This window comes from Neolamprologus brichardi, chromosome 6, assembly GCF_056152115.1.
Source record: "Neolamprologus brichardi isolate AB-2024 chromosome 6, ASM5615211v1, whole genome shotgun sequence".
NCBI lineage: Eukaryota > Metazoa > Chordata > Actinopteri > Cichliformes > Cichlidae > Neolamprologus > Neolamprologus brichardi.
The window spans coordinates 19,183,294-19,204,832 of record NC_142109.1 but is presented as its reverse complement, the minus strand read 5'-3'; the positions used below and the strand labels follow the sequence as shown (position 1 = coordinate 19,204,832).

Sequence of the window (21,539 nt, the reverse complement as noted above, 5' to 3'; positions counted from 1 at the left end):
TTATTATTATTATTATTATTATTATTATTATTATTATTATTATTATTATTATTATTATTATTAGCGTTACCTGGATTATTTAGGGGAATGGACGTTTGCATTCCAGGCCTGTGGGTGGCACTGGTGCTCTTAAACAGGGCGCTGTTGCTGCCGACGGCTCGACGCTGACTGGCAGAAGAAGACTTCAACGGAGAAAAAGAGGAATAAAATGACAGGGCGCGCAAAAAGAAAACACAAAGCCGTTCAGGTAAATACGCTTTGTTTTGACCTGCTGTGTTTGGTGCAGGAATGTGCGTTTAAAACAGCAGCCTTACCAAACGAGACGCCGTGCTCTGTGTGCAGCAGAGCAGCTGCCGTTAAAGTCGGTGTGAAGAAGTGTTTAGCAGCCTGACCGAGCAGCAGTGGATAACACGACAACATGGCAGCAGCTCTGCAGGCTGGTCCCACAAAGCAGCTTGTTCAGCGATGCTAACAGCACATACCTGAATGGGGTCTTTGGCTTTGATTAAATGGAAAGCAATGTATCATAACTGGACCTTTATGCTAGCTAGGAAATATCCGTGCGTCGTTCCCATTCACTGATTGTGTAGTGTGGCATCAGCAAGCGCACTGTGGGCGTCTTCATTGATTGATTCATTGATTGGTGCCTTTATCCATTAAACACCAATAAATGGCCTCATAAAATCGTTTTGCTAAGGTTGCGAGCAACTATTGAAAAAGATTTCGGTCCCTACTCCTACTGTACACGCCACTGCAGGGTACAGAGTCCAAGGCAGTGGACACAGCTGTACTTATTGTACACTAGTTGCTGATGCGAGGTCGATGCATTAATTCTCACGCAGTAAATATTGACCTACTTCTGTGGAGACCATGATGCTCAATGATTATTATAGAAGTGTTTTGAATAACCTTTATTGATAATTTTTTTTTTTTTTTTTGGAGGGTGGGCTTCTTTTTATAATAATATAGTGGTGGGTTCAATGTATCCACAATATGTTTTACTGTCAACCTGCTGTATCAAAATGAGATACTTGGAGCTTGATATAATACATAAATAGGCAACTTACTATGCAGTATTGCTGAGGAGTTCCCCCTGCTTTTCATGTCTTTAGGAAAAAGGCACAAATAATGGAGAGGTGAAGAAAGCTCGAAGTGAAGAATCCAATGACGTGCCGCCATCAGGAGTGAAATCGGAGCAACGTGATGAGCTGATGCAGTTGTACAATTTTCAAATGCCAGAAGATCTGTACCACTTCTGGGAATTCTGCAGCGAGCTTTGCGCTGACAACCCCTGTGGTATGATGATGTGGTACTAGACTTCATAGGGTGGAACCGCTGAATTTAATGCTGCTTAGTATTTCAGTCTAATAGAACATTAAAGACGAGGTAATTCAAAGCAAAAAAAATTCCACCTTACAGTCGGTGGTTAAGGACTTCAAAATGAACAGATCTCCTATTAAATATACTTAAATGTGAAATTCAGAAACTGCTTTTTAGCTATTAGATGCTCAATTGTTGTAATGAACTTAGGAGCTGTAATACAGGTGTGAAACAGATGACACAGTAGAAGACAGAAGCATCACATCTGTAATACTGTAGTACTGTACGGTGCTTTAAAGGCCAGTGTAACAGCTAGCTAAAAGATTTAGTTCACAAACACAAAATTAGCAGCATTTGGTTAACACTTGGGTGTTAACTGTAAACCCACATTTGGCATGTGGGGCTCAAAACCTGACTTCATGCTAGTTTAATTTGTAATGAGACAATATGTTCCAGTTCTGTTTCTATTTCTGCAGATGTTCTTGAAGGTGCTGCGGTGAGTGGTAGTGTACACGCTGCAGTAGAGTACAGCAGCTGACAGTCAATGATCATTTCATCTGTAAAATGTCAAATATACTGAACACCTGAACAATTTTATCTTTGATTTTTTTTTATGTTATTTTTGAATTCAGCCCTAAAACAGTGGATGATTTGTTTCCACTGAGTGTTGTTTTGTTCTCAGATTTAAGTTTATTTCATTCATCAAGATTTTTTCGTTTTTGTTTTTTTGAGCAGTGCAGATGATTCATTTTATCATTAAGTGAAAAATCTCCATCTCAGATACTTATGTGGTGTATAAGATATGTGCTACAAAACAGTGTGTCTATAGTAAAATATTTCATCAATAATTTGCACTTAAGTAATGCTTCTGTGTAGGCTCGTTTCTGTATCAATATATTGTCACTCTCTGTAGGTGCTCTGAAAGACTCGCTGGGATTGCAGCTAGTTGGACCATTTGATATTTTGGCAGGAGCTCACAAAAACTCCAAGAATTCCCAGCCGAACTTCCACCTTCACTGGCGATATTTTTATGACCCACCAGAGTTTCAGACCATACTCGCAGGGAGTGAGGACAGCCAGCATCACATTGGTTACTACAGGTATAGAACATAACATCTGAAGTGTGTGACTATCGGCTTTTATTAGAATCTTGTAGCTTCCACTAAAGGCTGCTTCCAACATTTGCTCTACCGAGAAGACACAGAGCATCGTGTGAAATAATATGAAAATAGTGATAACAATATGTACATGAGCACAAGTGGTTCTGATTTTGTTATTGTTTTGTTTTACTGAATTTCATTGTTCCGCCAGAGATACTCCAGACTCCCTCCCTTCGTTTGTTGGGGAAAATGAAGCCAAGAAGGGCTGTACTATAACACAGATGGGGGACAACGTGTTTGCTGCAGTCCAGTGAGTGTTAACCACCACAAACTCACCATATATCACTTTATATAATCCAACTTCTAGCTTAAGAAACAAATTCTTGGCACAAGAACAAAGTCCTTGTGCATTAGTGACCACTGATGGTGCTGATTTTATTTCCCACATCACATTTCACAATAAACGGTTTTGTTTTTTAAATGTAGTGTTTAGGTATGTACTATTTAACAGGTTCTAAAAGTGATCTAAAGGGGGACAAATGCTGAAAAAGCAACAAGGTCACAGCCTCCAAAGCACGAGAAATAAAAACTGTTTTTTATGTTCAGGAAAATCAGGAAGAGCTTAGTATCAGCTATACTGGAAGGTAGATCTGGGCGATATGGATTAAAAAAAAAAATCACACATTTTTTTTCTTCCTTTACTGAACAGTTTCAGTTTCTGGTGAACTGGTGGCATGGATACAGATTTAATGCTAAACAAGAAGACTCTTTTTAGGAAAACCTGTTGCATGGACTTTCCACTATTCCATCATGCTCGTTTGAATGGTATTATTGTGAAATACTTGATGAAGGTGGTATGTCATGTTACCAGACTTTGTCGGGACCTGTTTGTGCTATACCTTGCACACTGGCTTTATCTGTGCTTGATCTGATAGAGAAAACCATTCCCAGACTACTGACAGAGTTTCTTATTTACTGCTCACAAGGAGCAGTAAGTTAGTTGCCTGACATGTTTTTCACAAGTCCTTGCAAGTAATGTTTACATTATTTTTTTCGTCTTCTGAGGGAATGGGCAACATGTTGACTATGATTGACTGCTGTGGCGTTAAGCCAACCCTACAATACTGTCTGATAGGCTATATGTATTGTCTGTCTGATCCTACATTTATTATCATGGTCTAATTTTTTTTTCTTCTTGAAATAATATTGTAATCGTTTTATCATCCAGCACTATTAGAAAGTTGCAAGAATCATCAGTGCGTTGCATCCTGTTGTGTTTGGGGCTTTGTAGCTGTAGATCAGTCAGGGAACCTTTGCTGAACTCTTACATTACTAAAAGTGTATTTATGTGGATGTTGTTATTTTGATGCATATCACCCACCTAAACCTTCAGACCACAAATAAACTTTCATGGGAACAATAGTAGAATAATGCACCACATTTAACTGCAAAAACTGTTCAGGAATGTTTTGAGGAGTATGAAAAAAGCTTCAAGGTTTTAAGTTGACTTACTGAGTTTCTGTGACTGTCTGATTGAGCATCTGAATGTGTTGGAAAAAAAACTCAAGTGCATGGAGACTTAAAGGAAGTCGTGCTAATCTGTTGATGCTTGATACCACAAAACGCCTTCTGAGGTCTTGTGTTGAGTCCACCCCACAACAGCTCTGACCCACTGAGGTGTGGTCTCAGCACAAGGGGAAATTGTAGAGTATTAGGGTGGTGGCTTTAATGTTGTGGTTTATTTGCGTTTGTTGGCCACTTAAAACTCCATCAATAACTTGATGCTTACGGAAATAAACAGTCAAATTGGGTGATCCTTAACTTTTCATAATATGCCCTTTTGTCTCTTTCCTCCTTTTACTTCATGTGTGAGAGTGGAGGTACATTACTGCATGAAATTTTCTGTCATCACTTCTTTTTGTCTTGTAATTTGCTGTTCTTACTTCCATCAGCCTGTATCTGCTGAGGAAGAGGAAAGAGAGGGGCAGTAAGAAAACTGGGGATGAGGCGTTGGAAACCTTGGAGGCAAAGCTGAGAGACAAAGCACAGACTCTGGGCTTTTCTCTGGAGCAGAAGACCAAAGACATGAAGCAGAGAGACAAGAAGGTAAAATGCACACGCCAACAAAAAAAATTACCAAGACCTCGCTTGTAATACCCATTAAATCAGGGATGTCAAACTCATTTTGCATTTAGGGTCGCATATAGCCCACTTTGATCTTAAGTGGACCGGATGAGTGAAACTCCACTTTCTTCTTTAAAGACATTGATGTACACATTTAATCCCCGAGACATCTTAATAAAATATCAAGTCCAATTTCATTTACAGAAAAAGTTCTGGTAGCTCTGACTGTTCCACATATACAAGACAGTGATGCTGCTTGAAAAGCATTAAATATATAGATATGAAAAAAAAATGTTTTCTTAAAGTTGATGCTTGAAAACTTTTTACACACTATAGGTCGTAACAAAGACATTCCACGGCGCGGGCATTGTTGTACCTGTAGACAAGAATGATGTTGGATACAGGGAACTTCCAGAAACAGATGGTGAGTTTACAAATTTAAAGTTGTTTTAACACCAGTTTTTTCCATTTATCTTTTGTTTATTCATTGGTGAGGTAAACAAATTTTGATAAAGGAATTTAGCTTCTGTGAAATAAGCTGGTTACATAGATTGCAAAAATGTCTTTATGCATTCTCAATCATCCAGGTAAGTAAATCTCCAAAAGTTGATTCTGTTCATCTGGATGTAGCGTTTTCAGTGGGAGAAACTCATCCAAGTGACTTCTTTAGTCTCAGCTGACTGCAAGTTTCCCCAATCTTATAACCAGTATTTTTGCATAATGACTGAAACCAGCCCACTGAAGGAAAAATGGGCTGGGAGGTCCTGACCATTGATCAACAACCACTGATCAAAGATCACTGATCAATGGCCATGAGTACCATTCACAGAGAGTTGGGGAATGGCTGCAATCACAGCATTGTAAGATGGCGAAAGATGTATCCTTAAGCCCCCTCCTCTATTCAGAGATGGTCTTTCCCTTTTCACGTAAATGGCCTCCTTGACTCCACACTCAAACCAGCGTTCTTCCCTGTCCAGGATGTGTACATCCTCATCATTGAAAGAGTCTCCACCCTGTAGGTGTGAATACTGCAGAGTCCTGGCCTGATGAGGTAGCTCTTCTGTGTTGTGCCATCCGCTTCGCCAGAGATTGCCAGGATTTATACATCGGGGAAACCAAACAATCCTCCTGGCACTTAACAGCGTACACTATGTCACTCTGTTTGTGTCGGGGGACCCGATCCTTGCGGTGGACCGATTTTTGGCGCAGCGTGTTTTGGGGTTTAAAAGCCACAGAGACACGATGTTTAGAAAAAATGCGTCTCAACTGCTCCGATACTCCTGACACATATGGGATCACTACAGGTTTTTGCTTAGTCAGCGGTTGTCCTTCTCTCCTGGATCGGCTGGAGCTTTCTTTAGGCGCCTTTCCAGCTTTGACAAAAGTCCAGCTGGGATAACCACATTTACTCAGGACCTTCTTGATGTGCTGTTCTTCTGCTTCCCTGGCCGCTGTGCCTGTGGGGATGGTGTTGGCTCTATGTTGTGGTGTCCTGATGACAACCAGTTTATGCTCCAGTGGATGATGAGAGTCAAACCTTAAATACTGATCTGCATGCGTAGGTTTACGGTACACATCAGCTTTTAGATGTTCCCCATTACTGATGGAAATCTCACAGTCTAAGAAGGCTAACCTGCCACTTTTCATATCCTCCCTGGTGAATTTGATTTGTCGGTCCACCAAGTTAATGTGATCCGTGAGTTGTGGTACGTCCTGAGATTTGATTTTCATCCAGGTGTCATCCACATACCTGAACCAATGACTTGGTGGTTTTCCAGGGTAGGATAACAAAGCCCTCTTTTCCACTTCTTCCGTGTACAAATTGGCCACGATGAGTGAAACTGGGGAGCCCATGGCACACCCATGTTCCTGCCTGTAGAGCTGACCCTTGTATGTGAAATAGGTGGAATGAAAACACAGTTCCAACAGCAAACACACTTGGTAAGTGCTGAGAGTGGTCCTGTTGCTGAGGTTGGGGTCATCCTGTAATCTCTTACGAACTACCTCCAACACTTCCGTGACTGGGATGCAAGTGAAGAGACAATGCTATTGACCGGAACTCATACAATTATAAGATTGGGGAAACCTCCAGTCAGCTGAGACTGAAGAAGTCACTTGGATGAGTGACAAAACGTTTCTCCCACTGAAAACGCTACCTCCAGATGAACAGAATCAACTTTTGGAGATTGCAGAGATTTATTTATTTTCTTTTTATCTCCACTCCATAACAAATTTGTTTCTTCCCTTGTGTCCAAGCTGGTCTCAAGAAAATTTGTAAAGCCATTGTCGAAGCACGGACTGATGAAGAACGCGTCAAAGCTTTTGGACCAATCCAGGAAATGATAACATTTGTTCAGTTTGCTAATGATGAGTGCGATTATGGCATGGGTTATGAACTGGGAATAGACCTCTTCTGTTATGGATCTCATGTGAGTATACTAAGTCACTGCTTCTTCAGCAATCATCTTTCTTGGATTTGATGTGATTTCTGAGATGACTTATGAAATAAAAATAACTTTTCTTTTCGACTTATTTCTTATTTAAAATTGGATAGTTTTAATTCTTTGACATATTTAAAACAAAACAAATCAAAAACAGGGGACATCAAACTTTTAGTGGCTATACTAGAACTATTAGTAGTTTAATGTTGCACATACATTTAAGTTAAATAGAATAAATGTAAGTTGGGAACTAATGCTTTGGCCCATACAAAGAACTGAATTTTCAAAACTTTTTAAGGACTGGATTTTGGGGATATAAATCATTTCTCTTTGATTTTCTCTATCTCTCTCCTACAGTACTTCCACAAGGTTATCAAGCAACTTTTGCCCATGGCTTACAACTTACTGAAAAGGAACTTGTTCGGGGAAATTTTGGAGACCCATCTGTCAAGTCGTATCCATGACAACATAGACCAACTCTCTCCACATTAAAACAAAACAAAAAATATTCAGAAGTACATTTCTATTCTGGCTCTTTATAAGCTTTCCCACCATGTGTTCTTGTCTTCTGTTGTTTGTCATTGCTGATATTTTTGGTGGATTTGTGCTGCTGTCACTAACTGGAAACAGTTCAGTGATGTCTTGTTTGTAAAAGGTAGCTGTTCAATAAAGCTTTTTTTTAAATATATATTTCTACTTTTTTAATTTGTATTTTTTAACCTGTTTGATTTTTGTGTGCAGCCTACTCTGAGCCAAAGTCCACCTCACTTTACAGTTGAATTGTGCAGTCATCATAATTTTTGCCTTGGGTTTAGATCATCAAGGTGGACTGCGTGTTGATCAGACTGCAGGCAATCTGATGAAACAATGCGTTTCGGGTGGTGTAATACCATAGAGTGGAAATAGAGGGCAGTGTTGTGTATGGGAGTTCATAAATGAGCCGCACGGTAAGATTCTGGGAACGACTTCCCATCATTCATATCATGAGTCATCATTTTCCATACTGTACGTAGGATGTATTTGGTAACTGACATTTCTGTTGATGAATGTTTTGGTGTATAGAAAGGGATTGATCCTTTCCTGTCTTTTTATTAGTCTTTCAGGATATGAAGAGAAAAACTAACAATAAGAAAGTTTCCAGTTTTAGCATACTAGAAACGTCAGAAAACCCCCTAAAACCAGGCCTGAGCCACCTTATTCATTTCCCATTTCTGATTAGATGCAGTTCATAAAATGGCTGGTATTTGGATATATTTTATTTAAGCCTCTATTATATCAAGACCCTTTCTACAAACAAAGGTTTTACAGCAGAGTAATATGCAACAAGAAGCCCAGTGGTTGCATTGGAATGGAATGGAATTGGCATCCACAGTAACACAGCCTTTATTAAAAATTTGGATGACTGCACAGACTGCTCTGTTGCTGTTTTGTTTCAAGACATTTTCAAAACATTTATTTCACTAGTCAATAATTGGGCAAGCTTACACTGAGTATGTTACATCTTCAAAATCTAAAGTGCATTACAAAGGTTATGGTGGCTGTGTCATTGTTGTCTTCCTGCTTTGATATTTTTTCTTGTCATGAAGCTTCATTGGTACACTAGACTTATAAAAACTGTCTTTTTGGAATGAGCATTCATTAATTTGGATTTAAGGACCTACAGTCAGACTGTAAACAGACATATTTACAGTTTGTAAATATTTTGACACCAGCATGATTTTGCAATTTGCCATCCTGACACTAAAACAATCCTGATAGTTATAATAATTTTAGTTTGCTTTTTGTTCTCTAAACAGTGTGTGTTTCCAGGGGGAGCTTAGTTCATTTTTTTTTTTTTGTTTAACCCCCTCAAAAATCTGTACTTCAACCACATATTGACTGTTTGATTTAAAGTGCTCAATGCTGGTTCACAGAGGCTGCAAACAAACAAACAAACTCATGTTCCATATAATGGTCCAAATGGGTTTAAATGTGAAAGGTCTGAAAGGAATGTGATGTGACTGACCTTGTGTTCCTTGTTGCCTGTATGTTTCCTCCTCCAGAAGCCTGACTGACTAGCTGGCTGGCCGCCTGGCCATTTGGTTTTGCTTTTGTTTTCACCTGCACACACTTATATGCTGTCTTTGCACTCACACACACACTGTATACACACTGATGTCCTGATAACTACCCATACAAATCTCTGGTTTCACTACTTTATTTCATTAAACCACTCCACTGCCTCCTAAGATTAGGTGTGGTCTCCCTGTTTTTGTTATTCTTTTAAAGCGGGTTGCATCGAATGGGAGCTTGTCTGCACAAAAATTGGGGTCCAGTAAGTTTTCAAATGCTTGTTTGTACTGCTTTGTTAGGCTGCAGCTGGTATTCTTGGGGTCACATCTTGTGTATACTTATTTTGGTTAGTTATTTCTTTTGAATTGCCTTTAGAGAAGGATTGAACAAAATATTGCTGCTTATTGTCATTTTACATGTATAATGAAATTGTGGGTGCTTCACACCAACTGTGGTGCAATAAAATATAAATAGTAGACAGGAATAAATAGAAAACAGGATAAATATATACAAAAATAGGCACACATTAGAGAACAAGTTGCAAAGTGCTTGGAACTAATGCAAAGTAAAGACTTGATCTGAATACAGTCCATGTGGCCTGAGTGTTGGGGGGGGGGGGGGGGGGGGGGGGTTACTCAGAGCATGGCTCAGATTATTGAGGTGGGCCTGTTTTAAGAATGTTCAACTTCAGGTTATTTCCTCAGCACCAGTTCTCTACCTCTGCCCCGTATACTGTCTGATCTATATCAGAGATGAGCCAAACCACAGTGGTGTCATTGGCATGCTTGATGATGATGTTTGCTTGGGTGGGTTGGTTTACACTCGTATCTGTAGAGAGTGTATAGTAAGGGGACTGAGAACGCAGCCCTGTGGGGAGCCCTGGTGCTCAGTGACAGTGAGGGGGAGAGGTGGGGCCAAGTCGGACTGGCTGATGCCAGTTGGTGAGAAAGTGTTTGATCCAGGAGCAGGTGGCAGGGGGGATCTGAAAATAGTCCAGTTTGGTGGTGAGGATTTCTGGGATTATGGTTTTGAAGCTTTAGTCCACGAAGAGCATCCTATGGTGGCTCTTCCTGTTCTCCAGATGGCTCAGGCTCTTAGACAGCCTCAATTAAGTCTTTGAGGCTGTCTATACCAGTCTTCTGGGGATGGGTATGATAGTGGAGGCCTTCAGACAGTTGGGAACAGTTGCATGAGTCAGGGAGAGGTTGAATAGCCTGATGAGGATCCCTGACAGTTCGTCCAACCAACTTTAACCACAGCCTCTGGGATGCTGTCGGGGCCAGCAGGTCGCCTGGGGTTCACTGCTCCCACTTAGCAGTTATTTATTTGTAAAAAATGTTTGGAATCATGTATGATTTTTGTTACACTTCTCACGTGTACACCACTTTGTATTGGTCTTTCACGTGGAATTCCAATAAAATTGATTCATGTTTGTGGCTGTAATGTGACAAAATGTGGGAAACTTCAAGGGGGCCGAATACTTTTGCAAGCCACTGCAATTCCAGTAGATGTCAGTGCTACTTTTAATCCGGTGGATCATAGGATTCTTATCCCTCGGCTGGAACAGTATGCCGGTATTAAAGGGACTGCATTGCAGTGGTTTAAATCTTACCTATCTCTGTTAGTTTCAGAGACACATGATCCCCAAAGACCTCGCTCTTTTGTGAGGTCCCTCAGGGATCTATTCTTGGCCCGGTTCTCTTCTCAATTTACATGCTTTTACAAAATATGGTATCTCCTTTCACTGTTATGCAGATGATTCACAGATCTACCTCCCAGACACTGTTTGATTGTCTGGAAGATGTTATGGCATGGATGGCTTTAAATTTTCTCAATCTAAATGAACAGAAAACTGAGATCGTCTTCGACCCTAGTGACCATTATGACCTTGGCCCCTTAGAAAATTATAAAAAACTGGTTGCGAGGAATTTAGGTGTGATTTCTGATAGTAATTTAACATTTGATAAACAGATAAATAATGTGATCAAGACCAGCTTCTTTCACCTCCGCGTACTTGCAAAGGTGAAGCCATTTCTCTGCTTCAGATACTTTGAGAAAGCATTCCATGCCTTTATTTCATCTCGCCTTGACTTCTGCAACAGCCTCTACTCTGGTGTTACTTCGTCATCTATTGGCCAACCACAGCTGGTTCAAAATGCTGTGGCAAGGCTTCTGACTGGAAAGCGGAAGTGAGAGCACATATCCCCTATATACTTACCTCGCTACACTGGCTGCCAGTAAGTTTTCGAATTATTTTTTAAGATCTTGACACTTGTTTTTAAAACATTGTATGGAGTAGCTCCTATATATCTTTCTGATCTTTTAAATTGGTACACTCCAGCGAGATCTTTGAGGTCTTCGGACCAAATGCTTCTAGCTGTCCCTAGGTCTAGATTACAACACAGAGGAGATCGGGCTTTTGCTGTGACTGCTCCGAAACTGTGGAATAAACTGCCTTTACATATCAGGACCTCTCCAACACTAGATACTTTTAAAACTTGTTTAAAGACCCATTTTTACTCTTTTGGCTTTTTATTATTATTATTATTCTGTATGAGTCGGGGGGAGGGGGGGGGGGGGTTGTGTCAGGCACAGACACAATAATACTGCAGTATGACGGCCACCCTTGTTATCCTTGTTGCCTGTATCATATCCCCCAGGTAATTAGTGGGTGGAGCTGACCTGACATCTGACCTGAGCAGATGGAGCCCAGGGTATTTCTCACATGCATTCCCTTCACTCAGAAATTGCATGTGTGTTGGCAACCATTCATAGTTTATTTACTTTATTTAACTAAACCATTTGTTGCATTCTTTAGAGCTGATTTGTAACAAAGGGTTAAGTCACATCTAAAATGTGTTCTTATCTAGTAATTGTTTCACACATGTTTTAAAGAAAAAGAATTACCTCTGTCTTTTTTGTAAACTCATAGATTTGGCCTAGGGCATATTATTCTATGCCCTACTGGCTCTGAAGACTGCATCTCAAACAATGACATTTTGCTAACATTTCTTACATCTCTTCCCGTACTTGGCCCTCCTCTGCCCAAGATGCTGTCTGTTTTTTAAAATGTCTCCAAGACATTGTTATTGATTTTTGCCCTGTCAGCCTATATTAAATTTGTCATCTAGTGAAGAAGGCCAGGCCATGGCGGGGGCGTAAGAACACGAAGAAGGAGATTAGATTAGTTAAGCCCAACCCAAAGTGTCTAATTTCACATGAGTGTGTAAGTAATCTCACAGTTTTTATTCAACCATGGGACTACATGCTCCATACTGGGAACTTTGATCTTTGAAGCAAACTGCTGCACAGGGCGTCGGTGTATTCAAGTGCCACTGGGAGTTGTCTCATTGTAAATGTTTTGTTTTGAATTAGTGCTTTACTATGCAGTAAATATGGTATATGGTGACAATGTATGCTTTAAGTGATGCGATGTGTTAAAAAAAAAATGTCTGCGCACAGTGCGCAACTTTAAAAGGTGCTCTGAGGCTACTTCTGGTCGCATTCAGGGTGGTCATCACTGCCAAGGTCTACTGTCGAGGTTTCCGGTTGTCCACGAAGGCAACACTGGTCCTGCGGAGGTTCGGGGAAGCGCATCTGAAGCGCGTTCACGTGTCCATACACACAAACACGCGCGCAGGCCATAGCAGCACACCGGGAGCATCCCTGAGAGGAGGGAGCGCTCGTTTTGGTTTACCATCTGGAAGAATCGCTGTATTAGCTTCTGTCGAGCTTGATCAAAGACTTTCCCTGACGACGCATAATGAGCTCTGCCGGGCGCCGTGGATGCTGAGGCGTGCAAAGAAATCCACAGTGGATCGGGTAAAGGACCCCCGTGTCTCCTCCAGCAGAAGCAGCAAGCCCGAGACGGAATGTCAAGTAGCCCCGAAGAAAGTCACTCCAGGGGCGGCGGCTCCAACCGTGACTTAAAGACGGCCTCTTCGAGCAGCACGTCCCTCGAGGATGGAAATCCACCACCGCTGCACCAAAACCGTATACGCCAGGTGGGTGTCTGTCCGCAGCCTGCTCTCTGCACTAGCTGGCCCAGTCAGCCGTGTAACGAGCAGTCCAAAGCGCTGATGCTGATGCTGCTGATGATGCTGTGCGCCTAGGCAGAGCGGTCATAGGCGTTGCCGTGCTTTATCACATCGGCGCTGCCGAGAAGACAGATTTTCCTATATTGCTGCATAAACTGTGTTTAAATTAGCTGTTAATAATAGAAAAGCTCCTCAACCATCTGTTTTGATAAGCGACGTAGAGGGACGTGCTTCAGCATTGTGTGATAATACCCAAACAGGCCAACTGTGCCAGTTGTTATGGCCGTCAAAATAAACACCACCAGGTCTGCTCTGGCTGAGGGGCTTCAGTGAAGAATGTTTACATGTTATCATTTACCACTGAAAGTTTACTGTCTGGATCGGCCATATCATGACACACTGCAAGTTGTTTATAGTTCTGAATATTTGCTTGATTATTTTGAACTTCAGATGTAATTTTTTTTTCAAATATTTGTAAGTCCATAGACTTTTGTCTGCGACTCTCAAGCTCTTAAAATGACACGCATACACTGTATGTGATATCTGCAACAACATCACATAGAGCGCTGTGCAAAAGTCTCCACTCATTTCTTTGCATTTCACTAAAAAGATGGGAAATACAGTAAGCTCAGTGATTTATTGAAACATGCAAACAGACATGGAAATACAGTACATAGGGCAAAAGCAGAGGTAGTGAGCTTGAATGTCAATATTTGGCATGGGCACCTTTATTCTTCCATAACTCTCTTAGGCAGCTTTCTGATCATTTCTAAGTAGTCATCAGGAATAGTTTTCCAGGCTTCATGAAGGACATTCAAATCTTCGTTTTTAGACGTTGGCTGCCTTTTGCTCTGTTCTCTGTCAAGATCTGCACTATTTCAATAATTGAGGTCTGGGCCCTGGGGAGGCCAATCCAGGATTGATTCTCTTCCATTGTGTGTTATTCTATCCAGGTGTACTTTTACTGTATGTCAGTGTGTTTGGGATCCTTGTCATGCTGGAAAATGAAGTCATTTCCAATCAGATGCTATGCAGATGGTATTGCATGGTGGATTTTATGTGTGTCAAACTGTTTGGTCATTGGTATTTTTTGTAGATTCAGGTAAAGAAATAGAACATGTTATAGTTAGGCGCTTTGCTTATGTTTGAGTGCTTTATAGTTCAGTGTTTTTGTTAAATGGCTTAATACTAAAAAAAAAAAAAAAAAACTTTTCTTTTTAAACATTAAACATTTGTCTGAAAATGGTCAGGTATAAGGACTGGACTGAATGGAAAAAGAAGCCAATATCCAAGAAAAACATTGAAAAACCTCCAGGAAGCCTGCAGAACTATTGCCCAGGACCACTTTAAAAATTACATGAAAGTCTGGCTCCTTGAAAACAAAATACTAAGAAATGAGGGGATGGCTCAAGACTTACAGACTAACAGTACTGTTTATTTATCACTAAGTTCTAGATTTACTTTTATGAGTACACGTGCTAGTAATATATAGAGTCCCTTTATCTATATCCAAAAGTCAATTTTCATAAATTTTCAGTATGAACAAGAAAATGGATGTAAAGCATTACCATCTAGGCCTGATCATGCAATGTGTGTTTGGCTGCTCGGTGGAAGTGAGTCAGGAGATGGCAGAGGGTTGTTTCCTGTCTCAGTGCATTCTCTGAGGCTAATGTGATTTCAGTAATGGACTGTGGTGCTACATATACACTTGCACACACAGACACACACTTAGACCCTTCTTTTGGGGTGGGGCCTTTGAGCTCAGATACTTGGATGTACTCTGGAGGTTTTGTTTTTTTATAATTAAATGGCACTGAAATATCAAACGCCGCACTGCTCATCAGTGTGCTTGCTTGTTCGTGGTCAACTAATCACATCTTCTACAGGTTTACTATAGTTAGTTTAAAAAAATGCAATTTGCGTACTTCTGTTGATGTGCTCCACAATGAAAGCAGAAAATAGATTTCTTAATTTTCAGATAACAAACTGGATTCACATTTAGGCCTCTAAACAGGCTGTGACACTCAAAGCTTGTTTAGAGGCTAAACTGGTACAATAAGCCACACCTTACAGCTTGAGGCTGCATGACACTGACCTATTGATTTCCAATATATAGTGCTTAACAAATGTATTAGACCATCACCCACTTTACATTTTACATCACAGTTGCACTAAATCATAGAACTGGTAATGACTAAAACTAATTTCACATACATGTAATCATTAATACACCAGTATGTGCAAGCCCTTTAACTCATATATTTTTAATGCTAAAATATGAATTTTCACAATTTACAGTTTTAGGTGGTCTAATAAATTTGATTAGCACTGTGTATGTACAATCATGTGAAAAACAAGTTTTCACAGGTCTACAAAAAATAAATGAATCAAGGTGTTGCAATGGGCCAAAGTACAAACCTCCACCTGACGGAAATGATGTGGTGAGAGAGTGCTGTATAAAGAAGATCTTGCAAGCCTCAGCAAAGTAAAGAAGAGTAGAGTTCTTTCACAGCAAGATACTGCTAAAAAATTACTTTAACTTTTTGCTCCTTAAGGTGGTTCCGCAAGCTAGTGAATCATAACAGGACTCCATGGAGTCCTGTTAAAACTGTTTTTCACATGACTGTATATTACTTCTTTTTTACAGAGAAAAATGTAGGAAAAGATGCTTGAGGCATTGATGAGTAACAAATTGTTCAGTAGAGTGCACTGGGTGCATAATGCATCACAGCTGAGCAAACAGTGGTGCAAAATCAAAATACTTTATATAGCCAGTATGCCCAAAACACAAAAAGATATTACAAATCTTTGAAAACTTGTGTTGGAAGTTGATTCAGGTTTCTGTGTATTGTTATGAATGACTCTGATATTCACTTTCTTCCCCCCTGCTTTGGTACCATCCAACGCCTGAGTCTTGTTCTTGCTTTATGTTGGACTCTCTTCACCATCAAGCTTCTACTTTCTTTGTCTGCCATTTTGTTAGGGCACACTGGTTTTATCAAAGCCTTTTTATATCTGCTGTTGCTGGAAATGACTTTAATGAGCACAGGGAAAATTAAGTATCCTAAATGTGCATGGCCCAGCAAGGAGAGGTACAGATCGAGTTCTTATGTGAAGGCAAATCATGTGATACGTGTGATAATTTTACTCACCGTGAGTATAAAAAATAGCACATTGTGGCCTCTTGGGATACATCACTTTAACTTGCAAGAAAGACTATGGCACATCAAAGGGATACTGTCCAATTAATAGGCTTTTGGCACAAAGAGTACACTTGTCTTGTCTTGTTGTCTTGCAAGTGTGAAAAAGCATCTAGCTGAGTGGATACTCTTGATTTTATCTGTTAAATACATCAGAAAATGTCTTTCTAAAAATGATACCTTGGTTTATGGAGGACTTTAAGGTGTCAGAAGAAACAGGTTTGACTGCAGGAACAATTCTTGTGTTTTTTAAAACTGAACTTTCAAAGATTTTAATCCTGCAAACAAACTTTGTTTCATCTCCAGTGTACTTTCCAAACCACAGATAGACAATATGCGTAAAACTTTAAAAAAGCAAGTTGACATGAATAAATGTAATATATTACAGCACTTTAATGTTTAATATTATGAATAATCTAAATCTTATCGTTGAGCTGGAGTTCACTAAAACAATAAAAGAGCTCTGACACAAAAGGAGAACATGACTAAGGGAGACTGGGATGTGAAGATCTTATTTTCAGGTCTAAAAATACTCCTGTCTCTCTCGTGATTGTCCTGGAGAGAAATCGTTTTTTCCCAGCCAAATGGCTTTGTGTCCATGTCTCTGCGCTCACTGCAATGGACCAATGTCACTGTTCATTTGCACGCTACTCTGAGCTGTTGTTAAATGATTGCTTTCTGCAGTGTACTCCCTTCTCTATCTGAAAGATATGTGGAGTGCGTCAAAATATGTAAACTACTTTCCTGGGCTCCAATAGTAGATTCTTAGGAACAGAGATTGATTCTACTAGATTTTATGTTCATTGCAGTCTAAGACAAGTCAAGGAGCTATTTGAACCTTTTTGCTTTGGTGGAAAAATGCTGCTCCCCTTGTAGATACAGATATAAAACCCAGAAAAGCGTAATGCCTTCATTTTATATCCAAAGATGATGGGTTTAGGCAGCTTGACCTGTTTCTTATTCAGGACTTGACATGAAGGTCCTATTTCAAGTGTCAAGCCCTGTCGCTGCATGCTCCTCTCCTTTTACACCTTTTCTTGTGCTGCATTCCCTCTCCACTTTCTTTTCTGGTTGCCAGTTGTCTTTTCTCCTCGAGAGCCTCGCTTTCTCTTTAAAGGGGTTTGACTCCTTAGGTTGGTTTTCTCCTTGTCTTTTTGGCTGCCTTCCCTACCCATCTCTCATTTCCCAGCAAAATACCCCCCCCCCCTTTCCCCCCCCCCCCCACACACACACACTGATTTTGCCCTGCACTCCTCCCCACTAGTTCCTAGACTCATGTCCTGATGTGCAAGGAGGTCAGATTACACTGCAGCCTTTGACATTTTCATCTTTCTCTTTTCCGCCTCTCTGTCTGTTGCTTTTATGCCTTTCTGTTTTTGCCTGCCTGTCTATCTGTCTCTCTTTTTCCACTGGGAGTCTCATGATGGGACTCTGCAGGAAGGGAGTCCTAATGGAGCCAAGATCTTCATTACATTACTTCAGAACAGCTACATCAACGTACACGCGCATATAACCACAGTTATCTTCTTCTGCACAATGCCAAGTGGAAACGTTTGGGGTCAAATACTCTATATCCATTCAAATTGCTAAACGCACATGTAGGTAAAGCATTATACTAAATATTAGTATTTACCAGAGGCTTAACAGCACATTCCTGATTATAAATTCATGACATCACCTATCAAAAACCTGTAAATGACTGCAGGTCAACAACTCCAGTACCCGATGGTTGTCAAATGCCATTAACAATTTATAACGTGGGCTTAATGCTTCCAGATAATTTCTGTGTAGATATGATTCAGCAGGATACAGCTGTCAATTACACTTTCTCACTATTCATATACTATACCATCAGCAAAATGGCAAATTACTGCATCATTTTTCGGATTAACCAGTTCGTCACTCAGTCTGTCAAATGTTAATTTTGAGATTTTGAGAATTAGTAAAGTGTTTTGCTTTTTAACAAAAAATGTAAAGCTTCTTTTTTTTTTGTAATTTGTTGATATAATACAAGGAAAATGATTTATGTTTTTGTAGTTTGGAGCTTTTGGACCAACACAACGAGCTAATAGAATACAGAATGCTTATTGTAATTTTCACTACTATATTCTGAATGATTTATTTTTGCCAACTGGTTAATTGTTAATTGAAACATTTTACTAGTACCAATTATTTTTAAATACTGACACCTAGCTTTAGTCAATTATTGTCAAAGAGCGAGTATTTAGAAAGATGTTCTCCAAATACAGATGAGCCACATTGCTGGTGAGCTCTGATGCAATGTACAAGCAATACACATGAGTGTTGTGTTTCAGTACTAGGTAATGGTGATACTGTGTTGAGAAATCCATTGGTATTCCTGTCCAAGATCCAAAATCCAAAGAGCACATGAGCATGTCTATACTGGGGTACAAACAACACCCTGACTCAACCTCACAGCTAGCTTGGGTGCCCTAGTTACGTCTGACACCATCTTTTCCTGGCATGTCTTTTCCTTATAGATGTTTCAAGGAGAGAGATAGCATCACTTGATGTGTAATACCTCACCATCATTTTTACAAAATGTTGCAGACTGAAACAGATGAAATTATAAGGAGAAAACTTGAGAGACTATCAGCCCGAGTATAAGAAAAGCTAACAACACTATGTAAATATTGTATCCCTTGAAATGTGTCCTCTGCTTCATAGAGGACAGGTGTTTTTGGACCAAGGCAGTGAGAAGCATTTAGAAGTTAATTATTTATAATGACCTTATAAGGCTGATTCCCGTTAGAGAGAAATAGAAGGCGGGGGCAGGAGCAGGGTGTGGTTAGTGATCAATGGACTTCTCAGAAGCTCAGACATATCTATGTAAATGTGCACTCTCCCCAGCTGTCAGCTCCTTCCTAATGCTCCTCCTCTCCACTTCTCTTGCATCAAATTTAAGTTGGGTAAGCAAAGGTTTTCTCACAGGAAACACATCAAAGCTTTTGACTGTGTTGCTGTGTTGCTCACCGAACTGAATGTTCACACACATAAACATGTACGTGCACATACGCACAGCAGCATGTTGCTTTTTTTTCACAAACCGAGGAAGATGACACAACCTGTGACCCACCTTCTAACTCATGCAGCAGTTACATTAGAGTTAAATCTGATACTTGTGCTTTTATTATGTGTCACTTTGGTCTAACATTTTTCTTTCTGAACTGGTATGGTTATAGATCTAAAAAGCGGCTGAAAAAAGTGGCGATACAATAAAGTGAATTCTTCCCCCATTTGTTTTGTTTTCTCCGTCACCATCTCACAGTTTTGTTTTGTTTTTTATGTCTGTCTTACTAATTGTCTGCATTGTTCTTTTTCTCTGTGTGACGGCATCACGGCATCACTCAGCATTCCTGCATGACTGTGCGCTGCAGCGAATTTTAGGTCACACGCTTCATTATTCATAACACATTCAGATTGGAGGTGAAATCAGTTTCTGCCTCAATACCCTTTGTCATCTGACACAGCACTCTGTCATCATTTTGTTATTCTAGCATATGAAGAAATCAGTGAAGTTTAAAAAATAGGTGCAGAAAATTTACAATACAGATAATTTTCCAATTTTATATTAGCTGTAGGGGTGAATGTGAGGATGAATGCATGCCTTTCTCTATGTGTAAGCCTGCAATTGATAGGCAATCTGTAAAGGGTGTGCCCTTCCCCTTGACCTGTAACAGCTAGGATAGGCTTCAACCCCAACCCACCCCTGAGACCGTGAATTGGATAAGCAGTTAAGAAAATAAGTGGATGCTTGGATGTTTGTGTCCAATTTTGAGTCAGTTTTGACTCATATCAAGACATGATAATGATATTTCTCACAATACAGAAAGATGTGTTATTGATGATTGCAGGCAGCCGCATTTATAATAATAATAATAATGGATTGCATTTATATAGCGCTTTTTGGGACCCCTCAAAGCGCTTTACAATACCACTATTCATTCACTCTCACATTCACACACTGGTGGAGGCAAGCTACAGTTGTAGCCACAGCTGCCCTGGGGCAGACTGACAGGGGCATTTAAATTAGTGAAGGTCATTTTTCATCCTTCTTTTTCAGTGAGCTGCTGTCATTGATGACACACGTAATTTGAAGTGTGAACCTACTGAAACAAGGTGCCAGCTGCAGAAGCATTATACTGCATTAGAGATCATACAGCATAATATCCAGTGACACAGCAGATGTTAAATGTAAGTTCAAATGTTAGCCTATGTAATGTTACCGGAGAAATTTTAAATAGCAGGTAAAATAACAGCTTAGCACTTTGATTTCAAAAATAACTAAACTAACCCAACCTTGTAATTTATCAGGAGCTGCACAATATTGTCACATAATAAAAAAGAAAAATATTTTCTCATTGGAAGGTTTTTAGCCAGCCTTGCTTTTTTATTCTATAACTGCATCAGGAATTTTCATTCACTGTTTGTGCGTCCTGTCATATGGTGTGCCACTAGTCAGTACTCCATCAACTCTCGGTGAGGCTATTTGACTATATTTGGGTTGCACATCACCAGCTGCTAGTATCTCCTCATTGTTCTTGACTGTGATTCTGCCTTAAGTGGCAAAACATGTTTGTCATTTCCATGTTTAGCACCTTTAGCAAAAGGTGGAACCTTTAGTTCCACCTTTTATGAACAAATGTTTTGCATATTTTTCAGAGTTTGTTGGTGGTTATCCCAGTAGCTTTTTTTTTTTTTTTTTTTAGAAAATCGCTATTAAAAGCCGACACATACTCTTACTGTCAGAGATGTCCGGGCTTGTTTTGTTGTGTGTTCTAGGGAATCTAAAGTAACGCTTGTACTAGGCGTTGCTATAGCAATGACATGTCATGCTATGACACTTGTGGCTGTAACGCAGGAGTGGGTTGATGGTTTAATTCCTGGCTGCTTCAGGTTGCATGCCGAATATCCTTGAGCAGGATACTAACCCCGAGGTGCTCTCATTGGAGAATAAATGTGTGTAGAAAAGCGGTATATAAGAACAAGACCATTTATACTTTTATGTCATGTAAAAAAATTACACAGGTTATCCCCAACATTATCCCAGCTGATATGATGTTGCATTGTTACTTTGTGCAATACAGTGCTGAAACCAGGTGTCTTGTTAGGTGATGTCATTTGTTAGGTAAATGTGCGAACCACTAGGCTGTGGAGCCACACATAGCTAGGGACTCTATGGCTTGAACTTATACTTCAGTATTTAGTATACAAAACTACAGGCTTTTGTTGTGATAACCGGTA

The 21,539-nt window shown here is 40.0% G+C and overlaps 2 protein-coding genes across 2 annotated transcripts in view; both read left to right on the top strand.

Annotated features, from left to right (window-relative positions):
- The first annotated feature begins 134 nt into the window (after window positions 1-134).
- On the top strand, window positions 135-7,673 carry hpf1 (histone PARylation factor 1). The gene is made up of 8 exons (XM_006787287.3): window positions 135-247; window positions 1,113-1,296; window positions 2,234-2,420; window positions 2,632-2,730; window positions 4,373-4,526; window positions 4,881-4,968; window positions 6,801-6,973; window positions 7,343-7,673. The coding sequence occupies exons 1-8, from the start codon at window positions 209-211 to the stop codon at window positions 7,475-7,477; spliced, it is 1,059 nt and encodes a 352-aa protein (XP_006787350.2). The 5' UTR covers window positions 135-208; the 3' UTR covers window positions 7,478-7,673.
- Window positions 7,674-12,631: 4,958 nt separating this feature from the next.
- ank2a (ankyrin 2a, neuronal) overlaps window positions 12,632-21,539 on the top strand; it is an 82,263-nt gene continuing 73,355 nt past the window's right edge. The window contains exon 1 of the mRNA XM_087841787.1: window positions 12,632-13,041. Within this exon, the coding sequence (XP_087697913.1) occupies window positions 12,910-13,041 (132 nt within the window). The 5' untranslated portion in view covers window positions 12,632-12,909. The remainder of the gene's footprint in view (window positions 13,042-21,539) is intronic.